Below are 23897 nucleotides of genomic sequence, written 5' to 3'. Positions count from 1 at the left end.
TTCATAAAGAACAATATGCTAATGTTAAGACTGAAAGCGTGAGTGCTGCAAACATCAGTTTATGTTCAGCTAAACACTAGTTCATCGTGACGCCTGTTCCGCCCCTCGTACACACTTCATACTGACTACCTAAGATATTAAACCATTTGGGGAAAGGTACGTATTTGCGAGTCTGATTAATATTTGCTCTGTCCCTAAATGAGAGAATGCCAGTTACTCCCCTTGAAGAACACGTAATTTTCGTGGCAGTTTTAACGAAACACCCTTTTTAGATATTTATAAATGTACATTTGATTTATGTCGGCCCTGAGGCACGGGTTGGTGGCTTCTGTCTAAGGAAAGTATTGTCCGCTTTGTATGGTATCCGGCTCGCTTAGCAACAGGGATATATTACATCAGCTGCTAAGGAAAAGCAGCATTTCGGTTCAAGAAATCCACCAAGTTTAACAGTATTAGAACTTGCAAACTAAGGGTGAGTTAATTACTTTTCTTTCTTTTTTTCAAAAAAGTATTTCTTCTTGGTATTTAACTGACAAATGATGCGAATGTCGCTGAGAGAAAGCGTCTTAATCTACGCCATGGAAACATCTATTTCATTTTTGTTACTGCCATTAAATGTACTGAGATTCTTTAGAGGCATATAGAAGTTAGTATTCAAGTATAAGAGAATTAATTATGACTGCCAACTTCTTTCTATTGTATGCACAACATTTCTGTGCTTTTATTGCCCCTTTGTCAGGTTAATTCATTCACCTGATGAAGGGGCAAGGAAAAGCCCAGAAACGTTGTATATACAATAAAAAGAAGTTCACATCCATAATGGTTTGTCTTATACAAGATTTGTACTTTTTTCTGTTGTTCCATATGACATTATTATGCTCTTCTAAACACTGGTGTACAAAATGTGTCACAAATATTTCCCACTTTGATTAGCACTTTGCAATGAACTTATTTCAACTTGTATAGCACAATTAACCACTTCCTCCATACATATAACATAACCTCGTCCTTTGTCCCTGCTTCGTGTCAGAGTAGTGAAGCAGCCGTTAACAGATATTAAAGGATTAACACAACTTGTCCCAATACCATGTTAACATCTGCATTCGGAAGACGTCGAGATGCTTTCTTGTTTTTTATTGAGCAGGTTTTAGTGCACTTAGTCATGGCAGATTTCGTGTGTTTTAACCCCTTTCACATATTATTAAAATTATAGTAAATGCTAGGGGCAATGTTAAGAAAGAAAATATCGATATATTGAATAAAAAACGTAATCAAGCCTTTTCCATAATCCCAAGAAATCTCTGCAAAAGTAATATGCTAATAGTACAAAAAACATAATGAACTGCATGCAAACAATGATGATACTAAAGAAATTATACTAAAGGATATATCATATCACTCAAAGGGGTAATTGTACCGAACATTATAAATGAAATGTGGCTCTTATTACGAGCTGGCATTGGCGTGAATACCATCTAGGCTACTGAATGTGACAATTCCAAAGGTAATTGTTATACGTTTTGCCGAATATGATTGCTTTTCTCATGGAATGTACTGAAATGTGTCTCATGCATATGTTGACACACTGCCAAGAAAAAATGGATATATTTTTTTATCATATTGAATTGCACTATTTACGTTTAAGTGTTAAATTTGGTTATATTCTTCTCAACCCAACTGGTTGTATGCAAATCCACTACTCGATGACTTAATTTCGTATGTATATGCTGTTATAGTTTCTGTAGTCACGACCTCTGACCTCACCCATGTGGCTGTTCAGATAAAAGCGTATTCCTTCACTACGGGGCCTATCATGTCGTGAAGATCCGGGCTAGAATTCAACAAGGGTTTGTCGTATGAGAAGACTACCAGAACTAGAGTGTCAGAATTAGTTGACACATCAACGTATACCATTTGTGACGATGCTCATGATGCTAATCATGGGTTTATCAGATCCAGACAATATATATGTGTATATGTGTATACATACATACATACACACACACACACACACACACACACACATACATACATACATACATACATATATACATACATACACACACACACACATACATACATACATACATACATACATACATACATACATACATACACACACACACATACATACATACAAACATACATACATACATACATACACACACACACACACACATACATACATACATACATACATACATACATACATACATACATACATACATACATACATACATACATACATACATACAAACATACAAACATACATACACACACACATACATACATACATACATACATACATACATACATACATACATACATACATACATACATACATACATACATACATACATACATACATACATACATACATACATACATACATACATACATACATATAAATGCAGCAAAATCTCGAATCGCGAAACTACAACAATTTTTGATAATTAACAATTTATCCACGGCATGGCAAATATTGGGCAAAATGCCGTGTCGTGGATAAAATGACATGGGCACTATCATGTAGGCATGTATGCCTTGGGTCTTGTCCAACAGCATTATACATTCTTTCAACAAGTATTATCATTGTAATATTTCTTAATATTCTCTCCCATGGGAGAGATGTTTTAATATTGCTCTGAATTACTCGAATTAAGTCAAAATGGTTTGAAATCTAAGTGATGATACTTTAAGTTATCATACTTTCACTCATTTACAACCTCGAAAACATGACTTCTGAGACAAACTAAACATTCATTCATGACAACTGCATGTTAAATGTTTAATCGTTTTAATTTTGTCAAATTGCTTGTCACAAAGTGGCCACAGTGCCGAGGGACTTTTGGACCCAGAACTACATGGTATCGAGATCCAGCAACTACATGCGTTATGTTACAATATGCTTACGTAATGAACAACACTCCATTAAGCATGATTATGGATCATCACTGATCCTTCATTGAGTTGTTAGAGGTATGACACAGTTCATATCTGACATGTGTTGGCAGTATATCGTCAGGGACGAAAGAACAATCTTTGTAGCTATATCGTCTCATTTATGGTAATTATGAATATTCAACAGACAACGAAATGTTCTAATTTCTTTTACCTTTGAACACAACACCAAGCAAACATATCGAATATAAGCAGTTCTCGATCCATGGTGCATTTGTCCCTAAATGCGGTGAATGTCGATCTTCAGAAACTCAGCTCCAATGCTGAGATGCTTGTTGAGCGTTTAGAAGTTGGAAGGTTACATAACACATCGTATAATCTACTTAAGTTACTTTAAGCAAGTATTATAACGTTTTTAGCTTCTTATGCTTGCAGTACTGGTTTCACAGAATGCAGTACTGGTTTTTACACTGAATGCAGTCATTTGGCGGGTCGCAAAACATTTACACCGTGTCGCCTGGAGTGCCCGTCTCCGGCGTCTCCGTGAACACAGCCGTTTTACTGTTTGTTGTGTGTCCGTGATGTGATGCGTGGATCTTGTGAGCACTATCACAGTCACCATGTACGTTCACAAATGATGGATGGCCACACGAGAGGATACTGACTTGATGCCTGCAACCAGTGTCAGGCCGAGAGGATGCTACTAACGATAAACACGCACAGCCGTTAGTAGACGTCTCTCTCCAGTCATTACCCGTCAACCACAGCACCTGGTGAATGTAAACCTGGGTCAGGTAGAGGTCACATGACACGCCCTAAAATGTGGGCGAAGTGAGCGCCGACAACCTCATGGTCACAGTGCTGTACATACAACTCTGCTTTACTAATGTGCACCATATGCACCAACCAGGGACAATTTCTTGCTCCCAAAATATTTTAAATATTTTTCATGATGTTTTTCTTGTCAATTCAGCATCAGGGAACATTCCGACAAACATCCGATCATTTGAGAAGACTGCATGTCATAATTAAGAAAAGGAATATATCAATGGCTATAAGGAATGAAAGATGTTCCGACTGTAGAACATGGTACCTTACCTTTATCGTAATGATTAACATTGAAATCAGCGATCTATTTATTTGCAGGTTTCGTCACAATTTTACCTTTAACGCCATATTGAATGTGGCGACCAATAGTTGTTGATTATTCTCCAAGCATGATGTTTCGTTTTCACTGACGAGGTTCGGACATCGAAATGCATGGGTCGTCTATAGTTTACTTCTTCTCGTTCATAAAACTCTTTACAAGTTACATAAAACCAAATGTTTCCAATAGACCTCCTCAGTGACGTTCTCCTCAGTTAAATGTCCTTAAAATATTCAAGGACATGTCATGGCATTTCATGAACACATACGCATAGCATCGCCTGAGATCTAGGGTAGCAATAAAAGCACAAATTTGGACAAACTTATCCAATTCCTTATCCGCGAACAGGAATACCAACGTGAGTTTTGCAGTAAATGTCACCTACTTGAAAGTATTTGCGCACAAAGTTAGCTTTAATCAATCATCGTGTTAGAAAAAAACAACACTAGATATTTAAAATGTGCTCACTGTTAAATAACGGATGGGTGTGAATGTAAAACACATTACACAATATAATCCAACCTCAGCTTTAACATGCCACCATCAGGCCTGAAGTTGTCAGGGAGCAACTGATCATATTTAGTGTAGTAGAACGTGTATCAAAGGCAAGTAAACACGTATTGTGCCAGGCCGTGACATACCTGTCAGGGTAGATGTATAGGTACCTATACGTCAATAGCCTACATGAATAGCTTATAACGGTACATACTGACATGTAGGTGGATACAAGTCACTATGACTTACAACGTGAATTTATGACAGAACTAAAGGATGTACCTTTTGAAAGTTTAACTGGAGACAGATGAAGGCACCGCCGAGTGAGTCACTCAACGTCTGATGAAAAACATATGACAGCACGATAGGGCAATAGCCTAGATGTAGATTTCATCCTCCGCGAAGACAATATGTTTATCTAAGTCATTATAAGTGAAGCTAGAGTTTACATAAAGAGATCAGAAAACTAGTATAGTTTACCCCAGGAAATATGTTTTAAAGTGAAAGATTCTGTACTAGATGGTACCTTTTCATGTACATCAGTTACACTTTTACCTGTGTAGATGAAGCATTTTCTACCAAGACGCTGACATATTTAAGACTGTGGTACTAACACGCTTTCACAGTAAAATGTCATCTCCAGATTTTTCTATCAGCCACACTGATGCTCTCCCAGGAGTGATATATCGCGGTTTTGACTCCAATCCTTTAATCCCTCCGCAGACCATTAATTCAGACTTTATGGTTTGTTTAACAGGTTGGTGGTGTATGTGATAGCAGCTTATTTCCAATACACTGATACTCTCACCCAAAAGGTGATTAGGTGGACCATACTAAAAGCATTTTGAAGGTGAATATGTCGAGGTGTCCATCGATCGTTTCCCAATACCCGGCATCACAACTGCAACTACAGACTGTGAGTTGCCTTCAAGTATCTATGGGTGTCGTAGGGGTTACCTAGAGGTTAAAGCGTTCGCCCGTCAAGCTGAAGACCCGAGTTCGATTCCGTGTGAGAAGCCTATTTCAGACACCCCGTGATATTTCGTAATATTGCTACAAACTGTGTAAAACTAACTCACTCGCTCACTCAATGTATCTATGACATTACCACATAGGATACATTCGTACATACATACAAACAATAAGGCACTAGCGTGCCGTTTGCCGTTTATATTGTCAGTCCATTCATCCGTTTTGTTCAGACAAGGCCGAGTTATCATTTACGTGTAATACCCACTTTCTGTAGTTTAAGCTATCTATATGCTCACTATTTGAACTGAACTGGATCAAGAAATGTCATGTTTGGTTGTACGTGTAGGTATAATAACAAAACAGAACAGTGTTCAGTGATCTGCATTAACACTCTTTCTTTCAATGGTCCTTGTGCGACCAGGAAGATCGGCAGATAGCGCAAACTGATTCTTCACTTGCGTTAACATTTTGTAAATGATACAGTTCTGGACCAGACAATCCAGTGGACCACACCATGAGGATCGATCTACGAAACTGGGATATCATGACATACTCTCGTATGTCAGCAAGCCTGACCACACGATCTCGTTTGTCGCCTCTTACGACAAACATGGGTTACTGAAGACCAATTTTAAACCGGATCTTCCACGAGCATTGACAAATGTAACTAGCAATTATTATATGAGTGTTTCGAATGATTTCATGAAAAGAGTGTTAAAATGTCACATACTGCAGCTCGATAGCGCATACTGAGTCATTTAAAATCTTTAGACCATTAACAGGAATTTACTCACTACTTGTGTCCCGTCATTGTAATGTCCTGACATTTGTTTTCACAATGCCGCATTAATCCAAGAATGCGATTGAAAACCGAAGTTACAGGTATAGCTTTATTAGACACGGATTCGCATATCCTGAGCTATTTAGAAAATAACGTACTTTAGATATGCCACTGGAGACGTCTTGGTGCAATCTTAACCACATTAAGTGTCGAGTAGGAAGTTCTTCCCAAAGTAAAGTGCACGATTATAAGTGTGTGTTTATAAATCCCAATTAGGGGATGATACTAGATGTTCCCCTCAAGGTGAGCTTATCCTGCCTCACTGATACCACACGTCATAAACGCATGCAAAGGCTAGACATGGTTTCGGAATTGTAATGCGTCCAGTAACCATAGGCACTCGTCAGAAACAAGGGCAATTACTGACTTGAAAAAATAAATGAAACCATGTAAAATAAGCTACAGGTCAAAATATGGTATGCCATGGGTCAAACATTTGTATGTCTGGTGTCTTGGTTTAGAAATGCCTTCCAAATGTCTACTACAACACATATACACGTCACATACCCTTTTCATAGTCATACTTAGCTTTACAACAGCATGCCGGCTATTGACCAGGGCCAAGATTTTCAAAGCTCTCTTAGCCCTAAGATAGTCGTAAGTTAATGTTAATAGGTAGCACTTACAACTATCTTAGCGAAAACAGAGCTTACAAAATCTAGGCCCAGACACCAATATCCTCCGCTAACATGGAATTCTCGTTTCATATGATCCAGGCCCAGGAAGATCCGGGTTAGAATCACCAACGGAATTGGGTAGGCAGGCTCATTGATTTGATACGTGTCATTGTATCCCAATTTTGTAGACAATGTTCATGATATTGATCACTGGGTGGTCCAGACTCGATTATTTACATATCGCCGTCATATAGCTGGACACTTGCTAGGTATTTCGGGTTACAAAACAATCAAAGAACCGATCTAATGTTCCCCTTTCGAACAGCTAGCATTTGATTCGAGACATATCAACCACACGTTTGTATCTCGTATTTAATGTGTAAGACGGTTATTACGATGTTTACCGAATGAAACTGGTCTGGGGATGGGTAAAGCCGAACTGTAGCTTTCTCACCTATTCAGACCAAAACATACATGCGTGACACATTCTTGCCATTTAATTAAGTGAGCGGTAGCTGACCGCTATCCCTCGATTACAAAAATTGGTTGATGTACTCTCATTGCTAGTCAATCTTTCCGAGACTTATAAACTACCATAACCTAAATGTGAGGTTACAAAAGCAAAAGTCTGCCTCGAGACCAAGGAACAGTCGATGCTATCCCTGCTCATAAACATCAATATCGTCCGTTCAGTGTCACAACAAAATTTTCAGTGCTGAATTCAACAAGAGTTGACTATATTCAACATAAACCCTACGATATCCCTCACACTTTTACTTCACCCTGTTCACTCACGGGTAAACACTACATCACCGTGTAGTTTTACTAACTGGGTCCCATGCTATGCGAGTCTGTTGTCTTACTGTGCACCGGACAGGTTAAACAATGAGGTTTTGTCTATGACCTGTACTGTACCAGCCACCTACTTAAATCGCTACAGGCTAGGTGTCCTCTTTTTGACTATAAACAAAATATAAAGTAGTTTGATCTCCTCACTTACATGTCCGCGAAGAGTGTTGTTGTACGCTCAACCCACTTAAGACGCTACAAAAAATTAATAGCTGTTGAGACTAAAGGCAACAAACCCGCACTGATGCGGAGCGAATAATGTGTCTCACCAACGGTCTAATTACGGAACCAAGCAGCAAACTTGTCAGCAACCGTGACGGACACGGGGACTGGGTTCCTGTCCGCTTTAGCAGAATTTCTTCACCCTAAACAGCCAGGAGGCCGGCTGCCCATCACATGCCGTCAATTAAAAATATCCATGGTATTCCTTGTCTGGTTGTAACAAAATACCCCAGCAGTGTAGTTTCTTTCTGATGCCTGGATGGTATATCCTATTTTATCCTATTTCTGTGTTTTTTACCTCGATATTTAATCATGTCATGTGAAAATATGATGTCTACACACACGTAGCAAGCCATTTGTTCCATGTAAGTCCGAAAGATTGCAAAGTTTTATATTTAGATAGTTTTCAGGGTCGGCCCATCTGTCATAGCAAACACCATACGTAAATTTTGGTAGGTACGATCCTGGTTTATTATCTATTATAATAAAAACACACAGTTGATTTATCTGAATTCGTAAACTGAAATCTGAAAAAAATTCTTACGTAAAAAAACTGATTATACCCATTTACCCAAGTACACAGCAAATGCCTATGTGTATTTCATATGTAACAACGAAGTTCCATTGGTATCATCAAAACAGTTTCGGCCCATAAGTGTTTTCAGGCTGCGTGAGACACAGAGATTACATTTTCCTTGCTGCAACTCGCGTTTGATGCTATAAACCTACAAGTGTAGTGACAAATGTATTGCATGTTATGTAATATGTGTACGTAAGTGATGCAAGAGGGTTTATCAGCTTAGTTACACAAACAAACATCGATCAAAGGATTAACCGATAACACACTGATTGATTAATTACTTCTACAGCGGATTTGTCAAAAAGGCAGTGTTTATGGGTGTAGATTTACTAATCTATACTGAATACACCCTCTCGTAAAGTACGAGTGTAAAAACAACATCCTTCCTACAAAGAATTAACCGCCACTGCCTTGCTTGATTGATTGTTGCTCATTATTGGCTAACCACTGGCGGACATCATACAGTTAGTTGCCAGGTGTGCTGTCCTGGGTGACCACTGAGATTATGTATACACCAGTGTGAAAAGTTCTCAAACGATGTGTCACTTTTCCGCATAATGGACTGTTGAAAGACACAAGGCATAGAGTAGGATTATTTACCAGCTGCAGATGAATGGAATATCGTTCTTTTATGTAGATATTGATGGATACATTCCTGAACAAGGTAATAGCCTGACATTGTTGCTATAACTTTAGTCTGTCTTAAATCTAATATTTGCATTTTGTTTTAATTTATTTCTTATAGCATTTAGCAGAATCTGTATTACAGAAAACATGCACTATCACTAACATGCAAAATATCATTGAAGTTTGAAATCTATACAATGTTTATATATTAAAATCATGTTAGAACACTGTAAGTATAAGCAGATCGCGGGTGATTGATTTGTTTTCATGATATCGAAGTAAAATGACTTAATCTTTGTTGATCAGTCTACACATAAACTATCATTTGCGCATATGGGTGGTGGAGCAGAGATCACGAACCAGTCGGGGGAGAAAAACAGTAACAAAAGAAACAACCAGTCCACGGAATTGCTCCGCATCAGTGCCCCTTTAAGATGTCTCTGCCGAAAGTAGAGTCGATTGTACGATTATGATTACATGTGTATCATCATGAGACATGCGTGTATGAATCGCTGTTGCATATTTGTGATGCCAGGTTTTCGCGAAACGTTGAACGCATCGGTTATAATAGAGGCTAGACAGTTGTTCAGCTGCAAAATATGTATAGCATCAGTGAAGTTGATTAAATTCATCCTTTTGTTATATTTTTGTATCTGTCAAATGTAGTTTACCATAGAACACTTAGAAACCTTGGCAGGACCTTGAATATCACGGACGGTGGGGTAGCTGGTTAAAGCGCTCGATTCCCTGAATGAGTATAGTGTGTGAAGTCCATTTCCGGTGTCCCCCTCCGAGATGTTGGTGGAATATCATTCAAATCGACGTAAAACTAAACTCACTCACCCACCCTTGAATATCACAGCCATGATCTAACAATTTCTGAGCAGGAATCGTCACACACTCCCGCAATGTCATACTACACTCAACGCTTAGAACATGTATACGTGTAGCGAATTATGTGAAAAACAGTTTGCATCTTCCTTAACAAAACTACTTACTGAAAATCTAATGAAAATCACTTTAAATTGTGAATACAGAGTGGACGAATTGTAATTTACATTACATTACATTACAAATTTATTGCCTGTTTCCCATAACATGACAATATCATACTAGTAATATCGCATTCGCATATCACAGCGATCTGCAAACACACATTTACTTCATAGATTCACCACAGTCTTTGTCTATGGCCAAGGCGGATATATATGCCTGGAGCAGTCGTTTGAGGCGGGGAATTCGTTGTGCAGAGTCGCGTCCCTTAGTTGCATCAGAAATCTATTCACATTGGTTCGATGCCCAGATCGATCCTTATCATGTTTCCATGCGTGACATTTAGCCCAGTTCACATTGGCTTCAGGGTAATAATTCATAAGTCATGCTTCACCTTCCTAAAGCGGCATAAAAGCACATTCATAAACTCACTTGTAGCACTGCTATATAGTTTGAGCATTGCTGAGTGTGGCGTAAACCTAAATTCACTCACTCTGTAGGAACGATCCACTAAAATGAAATAAGCAGTCCGAAAACCCGTGATTACTTTCCACATTTGTATACAGAGAAATACTCCTTCACAATGATTTATTGTACATGACATTCATCTTAAGGTCGATTCGGGAGGACCGAATGGCAGTGAAAACATGATTTATAGTTTATATCACGCGATTTCCATCTCCCCTCTCTCTCCCTCTCTTTCCAACAGCAGGATGCGGTTTGCTGTGGTTGTCGGATGTATCCTGGCGCTGGTTCTAGGTGAGTCGGCTTAATCAACGGCCTTGTTTAAACCCCAGAATTCCCCTAAATGCTACTATCATAAAGTCCAGTCTGACAGTTTAGCCATCGTCAGTTGCCTACATGTCACTTGAGACGCAGCGAGTATGGATACTGCCACTGCGTCTCTTCTTCGTCTGGCTTTCCTGCTTCCTTTAAGCCATCCACCATTAGATGGCCGTAAGTATTACAGGAATTATTGTTCGTTGCCATAGCAATTTGCGGTAGGTAATAGCTTGCAGTTCCAGGCAATTGCTGGCACCAAGACGTGTAGCCTCACACTGATATTTCGAAAAGTCAAAAGCAGTATATTGTGTATGATATAAGTGTTTTCTTGATCATGGCTGCAAACATGATGCTGTGGTTAGAATATAAGGGTTGCTACTGTCTCTTGACGTACAAAAGCACAAGCAGGGACGATGTGTCCCAACATCGGAATGTGGTATAATAATCTATCTGTCTATAAGATGTCATTGATGTGCCGTTGTCCATTCAGGTTTTGTTGATTATCACAATATCATCCCTACAGCATCAATAAACACGTCAAACGGTAGTTGATCCAGGATACTCAATTGTGCATTTGCAGTATTTTTGCTGCATCAAACACAAGCTGTGCCAGTCAACCATGAAAAAAAAAGAATTTGAATTTCGCTCGACCAGATGACCGACCCCCATGGCATCACGCCGAGCTTGCCACCCAGGTAGTCCTACTGCCTTTTCGTCTGGGGATACCAGCGGATACCTGGCTGTTCGTCTGGCTGTATGCCTGGTCTGTTCAGGACATTTCGTACTATTCAATATGACAAACGACGATATGAAAGTCACTTTTAGCATACCACTTGACATTGAGATGAATGGATGAAGTCTTGTGATCAGAGATAGAGGCTGCATCTTCCCAGGCAGCAGTCTCTCGTCGTCACAGGTCCTTAGTTTGCTTAGAGTGTTTTCTGACCGCTCGGGTGAACGGTTACCATCGTCTCTTGTAGCTACCCTCAATGATATGCCAGCATTCCAAATCTCAAACCTGTGTTCTCTTTAAGCAGTTTTCAGATGGCTTCATCAAAGTTTCTAAGTTATCAAGCTGTCAAAATAGTTTCCTACATAATATCGATTTCGATTTGTTCGTAGCAGGTGCATATTTGAAAATAGATCGAACTATTTGTCGTTTATAATATGTCATCAAAATAATGTATCACCAAAGAGATGATTCTCTTATCCTAAAATATAACAGACATAGTGAAAAAATTAGGATTTTTCCTTAGCCTTGTTGCATTAAGGAAGAAGTCACCCAAAGCCTTATGCCTCGATCACTACTAGTGACAAGTCGAGTTTATGAGGCAGTCACTGTCAACAACTGGCAACTACTCGAGTTCATGACGTTATCACCTTAAGCTAATCTGTTGAGTCGGCTCAGTGTAACATTATCCGTTACTCCTGTTCCTATAGTGAGTGATGCATATTTTGACTGCCGACGGCGGGGGATGAACTGCATTGTGGGAGGATGCGACTTATCCACAGGGAGCTGCACCTGCACCAACAACTCAACGGCTAAGGACTGCGGCCTAGGTAGGTGAAGCATGCTCGCTGCCATACAATGTTTTACAGACAATGTTAGAAGCGATGTCAAATATACTTTCGGCCTGACACGTGCATCACTGACACGGATGCCAAGAATATCATACCCGCATAGTCGATTGCAACAGACCCATGGATTACTGACACAGGTGTCAAGAGGATCACACATGCATCGGCGAATCCAGCAGGCACCTCAGTTACTGACACATGTGTTACGAATATCACACATGCACCTCCACATCCAACAAGACACCACCTGGATTACTGACACGGGTGTCACAAATATCACACATGCATCTTCGAATCCAATAGACACCTAGATTACTGACACGGGTGTCACGAATATCACATATCCATCTTGACATCCAACCAGTTACGAATATCATACATGTATCTTGACATCCTGACATCAAACTAACCATTGGTATTGTAATGGTAAATGCACCATGAACTGACTATCGATAGAAACAGCGTTATACCAGATCCCTCCACTTACGAGATTCTAAACCCCTCTCAAATCGATAATTATCATATCGTGATTTAATGACTGTCGTGTTTTGCGTGTGTAAGGGCCAGAGACTACTGGATGTGTTGGGGAATGTCAGAACGACGGGACGTGTACTGACATCTCAGGCTCCCCGAGTTGCTACTGTAACGAGACGTTCACGGGGCCGCTTTGTGAACTGCGGCGATGTGAGTATTCAAATATAATTATCTGAAAATATGGAAAAGCGATATAGTTGTCGTGTGCAAAATGAAGATATTTGTTCTGTAGATGTTACAGGATTCGTGCCCTGGATACTCTGAAAATCATTACGTTGTTGTTTCAAATTACTCCTCACTTCCGAGGAGGAAGATAAATATACATGTCAAAGCATTGATAGTAGAATCTTAAATCCAAAATACAATGCCTTTCACCACAACCCTTCTCCATGAGGGCGGTGGGGGCTCCCCAGTAGCTATAGCGTTAGCTCGCCACGTCGCAGACCCTGGGTCAAATGAGTCAAAGTCCATTTCTGGTGTCACCCAGAGTGATTGGAATATTGCCCAAACGATGCGTAAAACCATACTCACTCACTCACCCCTCTGTCAATCTGCCACCAATCCACCCTCAAACCCATCCACCACCACTATCATATTACATGGGCGGTCAAAGTTTGTGTTCACTCCAACATGTAACAATATGAAAATGGTGATGTGAAAGAGCCTATTTTTATCTGGGCACCAAGGCATGTTCTTTGATTATTTTTGTTTGATTATGTCTAGCCCAAGTGGAGTGTAGCGGGGAGAACATGACAATAACTATTCGACCCTACACTGGATTCGCTGGCAGAGTGTACATCCGAGAACAGGCCAATAATGATGACTGTGCATTTGAAGTAAAGACAGATGAAACAACACCATACTACCAGCAGATCTACAATCTTCGTGAAGGTTGTTCCCCTATCGTGAAGAATGACACCCCTGGGGTAGGTTTCCGTACTACACGCATGTTTTCAACGTCTTTGTTGGCGATAGGATAGCCTAAAGGTCACAACATTCGTCACACCAATGATTCGATTCCCCACGTGGGTACAATGTATGAGGCATATTTCTGGTGTCCTCCGCCGTGCAATTGCTGGAATATCTAAAGTCAGTCGCAGTCTTTGCTGGGAATCGAACCCCAGTCTTGGGCGTGACGAGCGAACCACTAGGCTACCCCACGCGCCGTTTCTATAACCAAAGCTATTATGTCATGACAGAGGTAAAGACAAATGTCATGACAGAGGTAAAACAAACTTTATGGATGAACAACTTCTTTATTGAACAACAACCTCTCCAAAGTTTAAATGTGCTAATTAAAGAAAGAGACAGAGGCATGCCGTGGCACACATGTTCGAAGTGAAACAAATTCTCCTTTTGTAGGAAATAGAAAGGATCATTTGTTTGTTTAATGTGAACCAAAATATGTTTACCCAGATAATCATGGCAGCAATGCTGGTACTTCCAGGAGGGTGACGTCACGTTTCAGCGAGAGGTGATCGTCCAGTACAATCCCAATTTGGAGACCCGGTTAGATCAGATCATCACAATCTCCTGTGAACATATCGCTGCCAACACCTCAGATCTAGATAGCACCATGCCAAGCGTCGACGTCGATCAAAGGTTTAATAAAGGCTTTGCTGATAAAATGACTAGCAGCAGAACATATTCTTGACATTGGGCTCTAGTGGTCAACAGCACTAGCATCGATGTACACAACGAGATACGTTAACATATATCATCAAAGTCAGCGAATCTGACTACCCAATCTCCTTAGTCACCTCTTAATGCAAGTCTGGGTTGCTGATGATCAGCTCTAACTCGAGTCTTCTTATGAGTTACCAGTCACGGATATCACGTGGTATCTCTAAATGTTTGATAGGCATGATCCCTGTAGCCCCATTATAGACAGTAACGTGAAGATTCGGGGTAAAATAGGCCTTCAGCAACTTGCCACAAAAGGCTTTTATGCTTTTCGGAAGAGGCAACTAAAGTGATCGGGTGACCATCCTCTGACTTGGTTGACACGTCACCGTATCCCAATTGCATAGATCGATGATCATGTTGTTGGTCACTGGATTGTCTGGTCCAGACTCTATTATTTACAGACAGCCGCCACATAGCTGGGATGTTGCTGAGTGCGGTGTAAAACTAACCTCGCTCATTCGCTCACTCTTATAGACTACTCTGTAACCGTGTATTTGATACTCAAGACTTCGACTTCAGGAGGTAACATAGGCAATTCATTTCACCATTCTTCATATAGTATATGCATTCTAATCTGCTGAAATTATATATTCTATCATGTGACGTTGAAGCATATAAATATTAATGAAACAGACAGTAAGTGGTTATTCGATGGGGCTGATTGAATGACGGTATCATAGGCGATAATGACTGCCTCGTGTCAATTATTGTTTAGCTCAAGCGATCATTGCTTCCGGTAAGTGATGTCTTTGGTCCAGTTCAAATTTCAAGTGTTTACATTCTTCTGCCCGTCAGTATTATAATGGTTCTCGTTGCTGTGTTTCAAAAGATAATGTAGGTAAGAACTGAAATGGTATTCGCAGAACGAACCTCACGAGAGACGATACGAAGTCAGTGTACGAACCAGTGGAGTTCGAGATTCAGGAACGAACTGGAGGCAAGGTGACTCCCCCTGTCTTCATTGGCCGGGAGCTGCGATTGTTCTTCTCCCTCAAAGACACGGCAGGTAAGAAACATCTGAGAATCCACACTCAAACTTCCCCCCGATGATTACAGTCTCTGTCTTAGGACCCTATCATCTTTTTCTCGAGACTGAGACTATTCGGTTAACAAGTCCTTTCTTGGAATACTGTATGGATTCATTCTTGGGAATACAATAGAATGCAATTTAGTTTCTCTATGTAATATTCTTTCTCTGTTTGGGGAATACAATATATTTTCTTTTCTAGAAATGTATTAATCGGTAAAGTTTTCTGACGTTTTAAAGCAAGAAAAAACCAAAGGTTATTATACAATATTCAGTGTATGTTACTAACAAACAACCGACATTCTCATCACAGTGTTCAAGACATTGAACGTGGAGAGTTGCATTGCTGTGAACGGGCTAACGGGTTCAAGCAGGAAGACACAGAACCTGATCCAAAACAGGTAAAGTGACCTTTACATAAGATAGGTTCCAGGAGGAGACAGATGGACATGGAAACACCATCACACAACCACTGCAAAACATGTATGCGAAGCTGAAATTCACAGCGTCACAAGCAAGCACAGATATGCACCTGCAACTTATTTCTAATCTGCACTTACTGAAGGTGGTCGTCGTTAGTCTGCACTGGCTACACCGTGTTCTATCAAGCAGCACTGTTGTTTCAAATGGTGGCTGTTGCTAACATTTCTAAAACTAATAACGCAGTGCTCTCTTTTAGAAAGTGACGGAAGTTTAGTATTATCATGATGCCTTGCATGGAGTACTATGGCAGTAGGAACAAAATATGTACAGGTCGCTGATCAATAAACAACTATGACTTATATAATAAATGTGTCCGTGGATATACAGAAAAACGAGCTGAGTAAAGTCAACGCTCGATAATTGACATATGACTAGGATGAACGATGGTGTAATGAAACGGGATAGAATACATCTTTCCATATCCGCAAAAGAAAACCAGCAGCAGAGCCGACTCCGACTACGTTATGAACACGTGTTTATAAATCCTTATCAAATAGTGATCGTAACAGGTGCTCGCGAAAAGGTGAGTCACAAACACACGCAAAGGCTGTTCCGGTTAGGAAAATGTTTGGTACACGTCATGCATTGCTACAGAGTGCTTCTTTGTAAATCAATAGTTTCACACTGAAGAGATAAATAAGGCTTTACAACGAGCATATTGTCTGTCAATGCATAGCTTTGATATTGAATTAGCATGTATACCGCTCCATTTTCTCATGCTTGTCGAATGCGTGTTTTATATATGTGCTTCGTATACGTGCATGTGCTATCTTATAGCTTGATAAATAAATTCATTATCCGAAACTATCTTCCACAGGACATATTGTTATTGAGCTTGAGTGATATCACTGGAATTGAATTACAAAGCTTACAAATGAATTTAAGGAATTAAAGAAAGGAAAGCGAAGAAATTGAATTTCATAAAAATGATATATAGACCATTGTGACGTCATTGATTCATGATCATCATATGTCTCACCTTCCTTTATTTGTATTGAGCGTAGCAAATTTACAGAAATAACTATACGGTGTCTGGTTATATGAGTGGGTGAATGTGTAAGGCTTTACGTCGCTTTTCGAAATATTCCAACAATTTCATGACGGGGTCACCAGAAGTGGGCTTCACGCATTGAACCCATGTGGAGAATCGAACCTAAGTCTTCAGCGTGACGAGCGGATGCTTTAACCACTAGGCTACCCGACTGAGTTTCCAGCTGCTCCTCGTCTCTTGTTTCAGGGTGTCTCTTCAGCTATACATACTGTTTGGCGTTATTGTCCCTTACATGCAGCGAAGACTTCTCATCTTCATAGTGAACAGGTTGCATATTGTATAGTCAGGGAAGGGCGGTAGAGTAGAAACAATATTCTCCTAACGACTCACAGCATATTATCACATTACAGGCAAAAACTAGCATGCGGTTAGTGGAGTTTCACGGCTTAATACTCATACATCAGTGGTAATGTCGTCCTTGAGATATATTGATGTTTTATGCCATCATCCGTTCTTACACTAGATTGTACTGAGTAGGGGAATGCTCATAGTCTTAGTCTTTATATAATTACAACTGATTTGTGGAAATATTGTACATACCCGTTAACACAAGTCTTGCATATTCTGTAGAAGAGTATAGTTTGCATTAAACTGCTTTTTGCTGCAGTCAGTATGCCCAAATACGGGTGCACGGGTGTCATATTGCTGATAGTCTGTTTGTGTGTCTCTGTTTTCTGCTGCTCCATTTGTGCTTCGTTCTTGCTGTTCTGATACTGCTGTCGTCTTTCGTTCTTTGGGTCCAAGCAGAGATGACAGTATATGTAACTGCGTTGATAAACACAGTTTCTTATAAAAAGTGTATAAAGCGTTCAACCCAACCTTCAGCTTGAACTCGTGAAACCTTTAATCTTTAAACCGACCTTTCAAGATATTGCTGTTCTGTCGCCTGTAGCGATGCATGACTTCAGCCGAACCTGCTAGAAATCTTCACGTGACTCTCCACGAAGTAAATAGTAAGTATATTTTCAAAAGGATACATGAATAAAATGTACGCCCGAGTAACCATTTTTTTGAAACTGCAATTGACTGAGGCAAAAGATAAAACACTAACATTTCATAATGCTAAAAGTCACTGTTGACTGTGGTGGTTTGTAGTTTTTCAGTCTGCGAGATCCTTCCTTCAACTAAAATGCAAACCTTTTTCAGCAGAAGTATATCCTGTTTCTTTTGCACTCTAACGTCATTAGTGACAGACTGACAGTCCATTTAGTTGAGAGAATGTGTGGGTTGGGTTTTAAGCCGCGTTTAGCAATGTTCCAGCAATACCACGGCGGTGGACACCAGAACTTGGCTTCACACATTGTACCCTTGTGGGGAACCGAACCCGGGCCTTCAGCGTGGCAGTTTAACCACTAGGCTACCACCACTGCCATTTCTCCGTCAACCTCGCTGACAAACAGACTCTGATTGCAGATATAAGACGTTGATTGTAAAGGGTGGAAGAATTTATCAAAATATATCTGATCCATCGTGGACAGTTTGTTACCTCCTGCGCCGCCAACACAACTACAGGATAGACGGGCGCAATATCGAGAACCTTTAACACATTATATGCATTTTCACTAAATTTAATATTCTATTGTACTTAGGTTGGTCCTTCTAGAATCGGTTTATCACGATGAATATTCTATAACCCTTGTTTCTGCAGCTGTCCAACAATAGAATCGTTTGAGGTATTACGGGGCCCCCCAGTACGTAATGCGGACCAGACCGCTGTTGTCATCAACTTCGACGCTTTCAAGTTTGTAGACAGTCACGAGCTGGAGTTTGAGTGTAAGGTTCGCACGTGCAAGGAGGGTGACACTCGATGTGAACCGGTGAGTATCGGAAAAGAGAAGCAACATGATGATAACGGTGATGATGATGACGATAACAGTAACAACGTTACCGAGGATGTTGACGATAATGCTGACGATGGTGTTGACGACTATGCTGATGATGACGATGACGACGATGATGGTTGTGATAGCTAAAATAGTGACGACGACGGTGACGATGACGATGACGATGACGATGATGATGATGATGATGATGATGATGGTGGAAACAGAAAACTGTGACATGAAGTGACATTAACATCGGTACAATATGTCAAACCACCATTATCCGTGATATTTCTCACATCAATACTCTCATGTACTCTCAAACAGTTAATATGAGTGTTTGATTTATCGGAACATTGTGGTAGTTATGTCTAAGTCTCGGGTCATTACATAGGGCATCAAGCTTTCCATTAATACTGAGATAACCTGATTAGTGATTAGGGTACTCTGTGTATCACACATGGCTTCTTCTGTCAGGATGAGACATACATATATATCCAGTATATCTGTTTTTGATAACGTCAAGCCATTTTCACGAACTTGCGTCAATTGCTGTGAAGTTATGTTGCTACGGACTACTTCAGACGAATGAAAACAATGGACTAATTGTGTGTATCTGCAGTCACCTATGCTCAATGAAATTAAATTTGAACTAAACTTTGAGCATCGCTTAATTCAAATGAGCAGCATAACGTTAGATGCTTGATTATCCATTGAGCAATTGAACACTTTACCAGCCCATCTTGTAAACACCCCTTTGTATTGTATCGGTTAAATTAGGAAACACTTTATTCTACTGTCCTGTGACCACAGGAGACGTGTTTTGGAGCCGAGACAGGGTTCGGGAGGAAGAAGAGAGACACTGGGAGGAAGATGCTGGACGATGATGAAACGGTCGTAAGGAGGAGAATCACCGTGATAGATCCTCACTCATCGCAGATTATAACTAGTAAGTACAACACACCTGAAGGTGGGTGTCGCGAACAAGGATGAAGTACACAGATGCAGAATAACTGCGGAGCGGATAACACGAATAAAACCCCGACCTAGATAAGTTCGTGAAGCTCATGTTCTCGGAGCATTTCTGATCATGTATTCTGATGGTACAGTAACGACATAGAACCAGGACGCCAGTGATGATAGCATGGAAGAAAATTACAACTTTAATAATTATGTTCCTTGCAAATAGCACATGCTTCGAGAAACCTTGCTTTGTCTAAGATGACGTATGAAGGTAGATGATAGAACAGAATGTGTCACGGAAATCCAAAAATGTGATATATGTAGGTATGATACATCTCTCTTGATTTATACCGAGGGTTATTTACAAAAGTGGCAATAGCATTGTGTCCGAAGTGTCTGTAGCAATATTTTGTGGTATTGCTTTTACACAGTTACAGTTGAAAGAACTGTATGCACCAATAATATATAATCTACACAATATGTATCATGTTTGTTTAGGTTCCCCCAACAAATCCAAAGAATGCATTCAGAGGATACAGATCATCGTCACCATCGCCATTCTGGCTGCTGTCGTCTTCATTCTCTTTATCGCCACTCTCTGTCTGGCTTTAAGAGCTCTACGGTCACGTGCTAAAACATCAGCCATTAACGACATCGCCTCAACGACGACGTCCGACGGCACCCGCCTTCGAATCCCTCGCGTCAGATCTGTGTTCTAGACCCTAAATTGTTAAAAGCTAAACCAGGAAATGTTTCTCGGACATCGATGCATTATTTGACATCAGGTCTGTGAGGCAGTGGTATTGCCCAAAAACTTCTCTGCGTCATTTGACGCTTACTGAATCAGAAAATTAATTATTCCAGTGAAATGTGTGAAATTTGCTGATATTCTCGGTGGATAAAACATTTCAAATAATCCGACTGCTTAAGTATATTTACTGGTCCTGCTAGTCTGTACTCCCTTGAAACAAATCATCAAACTAATGAAAAATATATGGTTTTTATATGACGAGCAATAATAGTATAGGTCCGTCTCCTATTTTCGCGGGTTTCCTATTCTCGCGGTTAACACGTTTTCTGCCGAGATCACCGATGCGCGATACTTAGCGGTTGTTTACATCACTGACCGGTAACTGGGAAATGGCCCAAGTCTGGGAATGACCACGAATATTGGTGAGTTTTTACCAACTTTGACAAATCATAACTTTCCGAAAGCATTGGTCGTCCTTACACTTTGTTACGGTTAAAAATTTGCCGTGACAAAAGATGTAAGAAATCCCCCGTGAATCAGAAAAACAGAACAAAGACAAGTCTAAAACATTCAAATGTTGTATTATTAAGCAAAGAGAGCAAGTTCTACAAAGTCACAAGTCAATTTCACAAAACCGATTTCACATACAATTCAAATGAGACAAAATCCAAGGCAATGGGTCACAAAGTATATAGGAAACTCACCAAAGTCTTGATTTACGCAGAGAGTGAGAAACAGTTCTACAGATTGTAAAACAGCAAGCGGCATGGCAGCAGTTACGTAGATCAGGCGTTGACGGATGCAGAACGATATACTCGAGTTAACGTCTCCGTCGACAACACGGCAAGTAGCATTTATATATACATTCAGTCATTTCCTAAACGTTCGAGCACATACGACCATCGCCACTAACGTGGAGAACTATAGAACAATCGTAGTGGCCTCGTGTTTCAAAGGGAGGTAACTCTAAAGTACTGCTTTAGAGGCGTGCAGCTTAAATAATTCTCTGTAGGAAATGTGACCCATAATAACTGACACTAAAACCTTAAATATTGTGACCCAATTGCAACTACCACAATAATAATTAATAACAAATCAAATCACGGAAAATACACTCTCGTAACAACTTCATAACGTTACTTCCTCGTTATTACGCGAGAATGATAGACTCCTCGATAAGTCAGCGGCGGTCGACCTTGTTTTTCATCGACCTCGAGAGTGGTAAGACACCTGATGGACCAAGCAGTTGATAGAAGCAGATATTAGAGGGAGAATTTTTTCATTTAAAAACAACAAGCATTCATACGATAAGAATTGTTTGTATGATTTTTTCAACCGATATCCTCAAGTACTGCGAGTATAGGAAACGCCAGTATACTCACATGTACCTATACATGTAATGGTAATTATACAATCAAATCAACACTACCGTTCACGTGGATACTTTATACGTTTGTTTCGTTAGACATTATCCAAGCATGCTGAGTATATATTAACGGTAATCAGGCAATACTAATATATTGCATGGAAAATAATCAATTTCAAGACAACAATTTGTATGATACATAAACATTGAACAATATATCACGTGTATTAACCGTGGTGTTACCATGCTACAAACCTTGGAACATTTGTGGTACCATAACGTTAATTTCATATATTTATGTTTCAACTGAAACTATCTTACGTTTGCGATAAAATATGGATAATGCTGGAGATCGGTGACAAATTAAAGAAAACTATCGCATGATACAACACTGTTATTGGGTATAGCAGATACTGAGGTTTAGAAAAACAATCAGCAGAAAATGAGATTTAGAAAATCAATCAGCATGAGACCATTAATTTACATTTTAAGCAAAGTATTATTTTCCTTGTTTTATGTTGCAGAAAAACCTTTCACAGATCAGATAGTATAGTTCAGCAGACATTTCTCTGTACATGTCTGTACAATATGTTAAATTTGTAAATTCCAATCTGTAACTTCAACATATGATAATATAATTTGCATGTTATTTGTTCAGAATGTTCTATATTTGTTATTGTTAATGAAATGCTGTATATATTGATTGCATACAATTTTGTAATATCTATATATTTTTAAATAAAGGATGTAAACTATGTTCCGCATCAAGTGTTGATTGCAGAGGCACTAATTAAAATAACTGGCAGATTTACACATACAGAAACATGTACATGTACTGTTGTGCTACAGTTATTGCCATAGTACTGTGCATATATCAGTACTGTTTTTATCTCAGTACTGTTTTTATCTCAGTACTGTTATTGTCTCAGTACTATCAAATATCTATGCATGCGACAAAATGGTCTTCTGTCGATTGATTGTGGCTTTCAAGCCACCACCTAGTAACCACCTAGTACCTCTATAGGGCCGACCTTTGATATCCATGGGAAGAAGTATCAGAGGCATGGAATTATGATTATTATAATAATAGCGAATCATGGCCGAGGAATTATTATTGTGGTTATAATATTTAGATCTAGGAATGATGTTATTAATAATAAGTGATCAAGGTGTTCTAATAGTATATTCAGAATGGGAGTGAGTGAGTGAGTTTAGTTTTACGTCGCACTTAGCAATATTCCAGCTATATGGTGGCGATCTGTAAATAATCGAGTCTGGACCAGACAATCCAGTGATCAACAACATGATCATCGATCTGCGCAATGGGGAACCGATGACATGTGTCAACCAAGTCAGCTTGTCTGACCACCCGATCCTGTTAGTCGCCTCTTACAACAAGCTGAGTCGCCTTTTATGGCAAGCATGGGTTGCTGAAGGCCTATTCTACCCCGGGACCTTCACGGGTCTCAGAATGGGAAATAATAGATAAAGGCCTGTGAGGTAGAAAACATAATTATACAATGTAGGAGAGGTAGGTAATCGGCTGCGGAGGAAATAAGCATGAAAGTAGGTCGTCAGAACTTAGTGGGGGCAAGGCGAGATGACTCA

The 23897-nt window shown here is 39.8% G+C and overlaps 1 protein-coding gene across 2 annotated transcripts; it reads left to right on the top strand.

The window, feature by feature from the left end:
* The first annotated feature begins 350 nt into the window (after nucleotides 1-350).
* Nucleotides 351-23046, top strand: LOC137298841 (EGF-like domain-containing protein 2). Of its 2 annotated transcripts, none has more exons than XM_067831163.1 (11): nucleotides 351-472; nucleotides 10954-11003; nucleotides 12468-12587; nucleotides 13167-13289; nucleotides 13863-14065; nucleotides 14587-14741; nucleotides 15689-15831; nucleotides 16166-16253; nucleotides 19035-19203; nucleotides 20023-20158; nucleotides 20671-23046. In XM_067831163.1, exons 2-11 carry the CDS (start codon nucleotides 10958-10960, stop codon nucleotides 20889-20891), a joined length of 1404 nt encoding a protein of 467 aa, XP_067687264.1. In that variant the 5' UTR covers nucleotides 351-472; nucleotides 10954-10957; the 3' UTR covers nucleotides 20892-23046. The 2 variants fall into 2 exon arrangements, with proteins under 2 accessions (XP_067687264.1, XP_067687265.1); XM_067831164.1 differs by having other exon boundaries at nucleotides 356-472; nucleotides 10957-11003.
* Nucleotides 23047-23897: the final 851 nt, after the last annotated feature.

Source organism: Haliotis asinina, chromosome 10 (assembly GCF_037392515.1).
Source record: "Haliotis asinina isolate JCU_RB_2024 chromosome 10, JCU_Hal_asi_v2, whole genome shotgun sequence".
Lineage (NCBI taxonomy): Eukaryota > Metazoa > Mollusca > Gastropoda > Lepetellida > Haliotidae > Haliotis > Haliotis asinina.
Note: the sequence above shows the minus strand (reverse complement) of the source record. Positions and strands in the feature narration are given on the sequence as shown.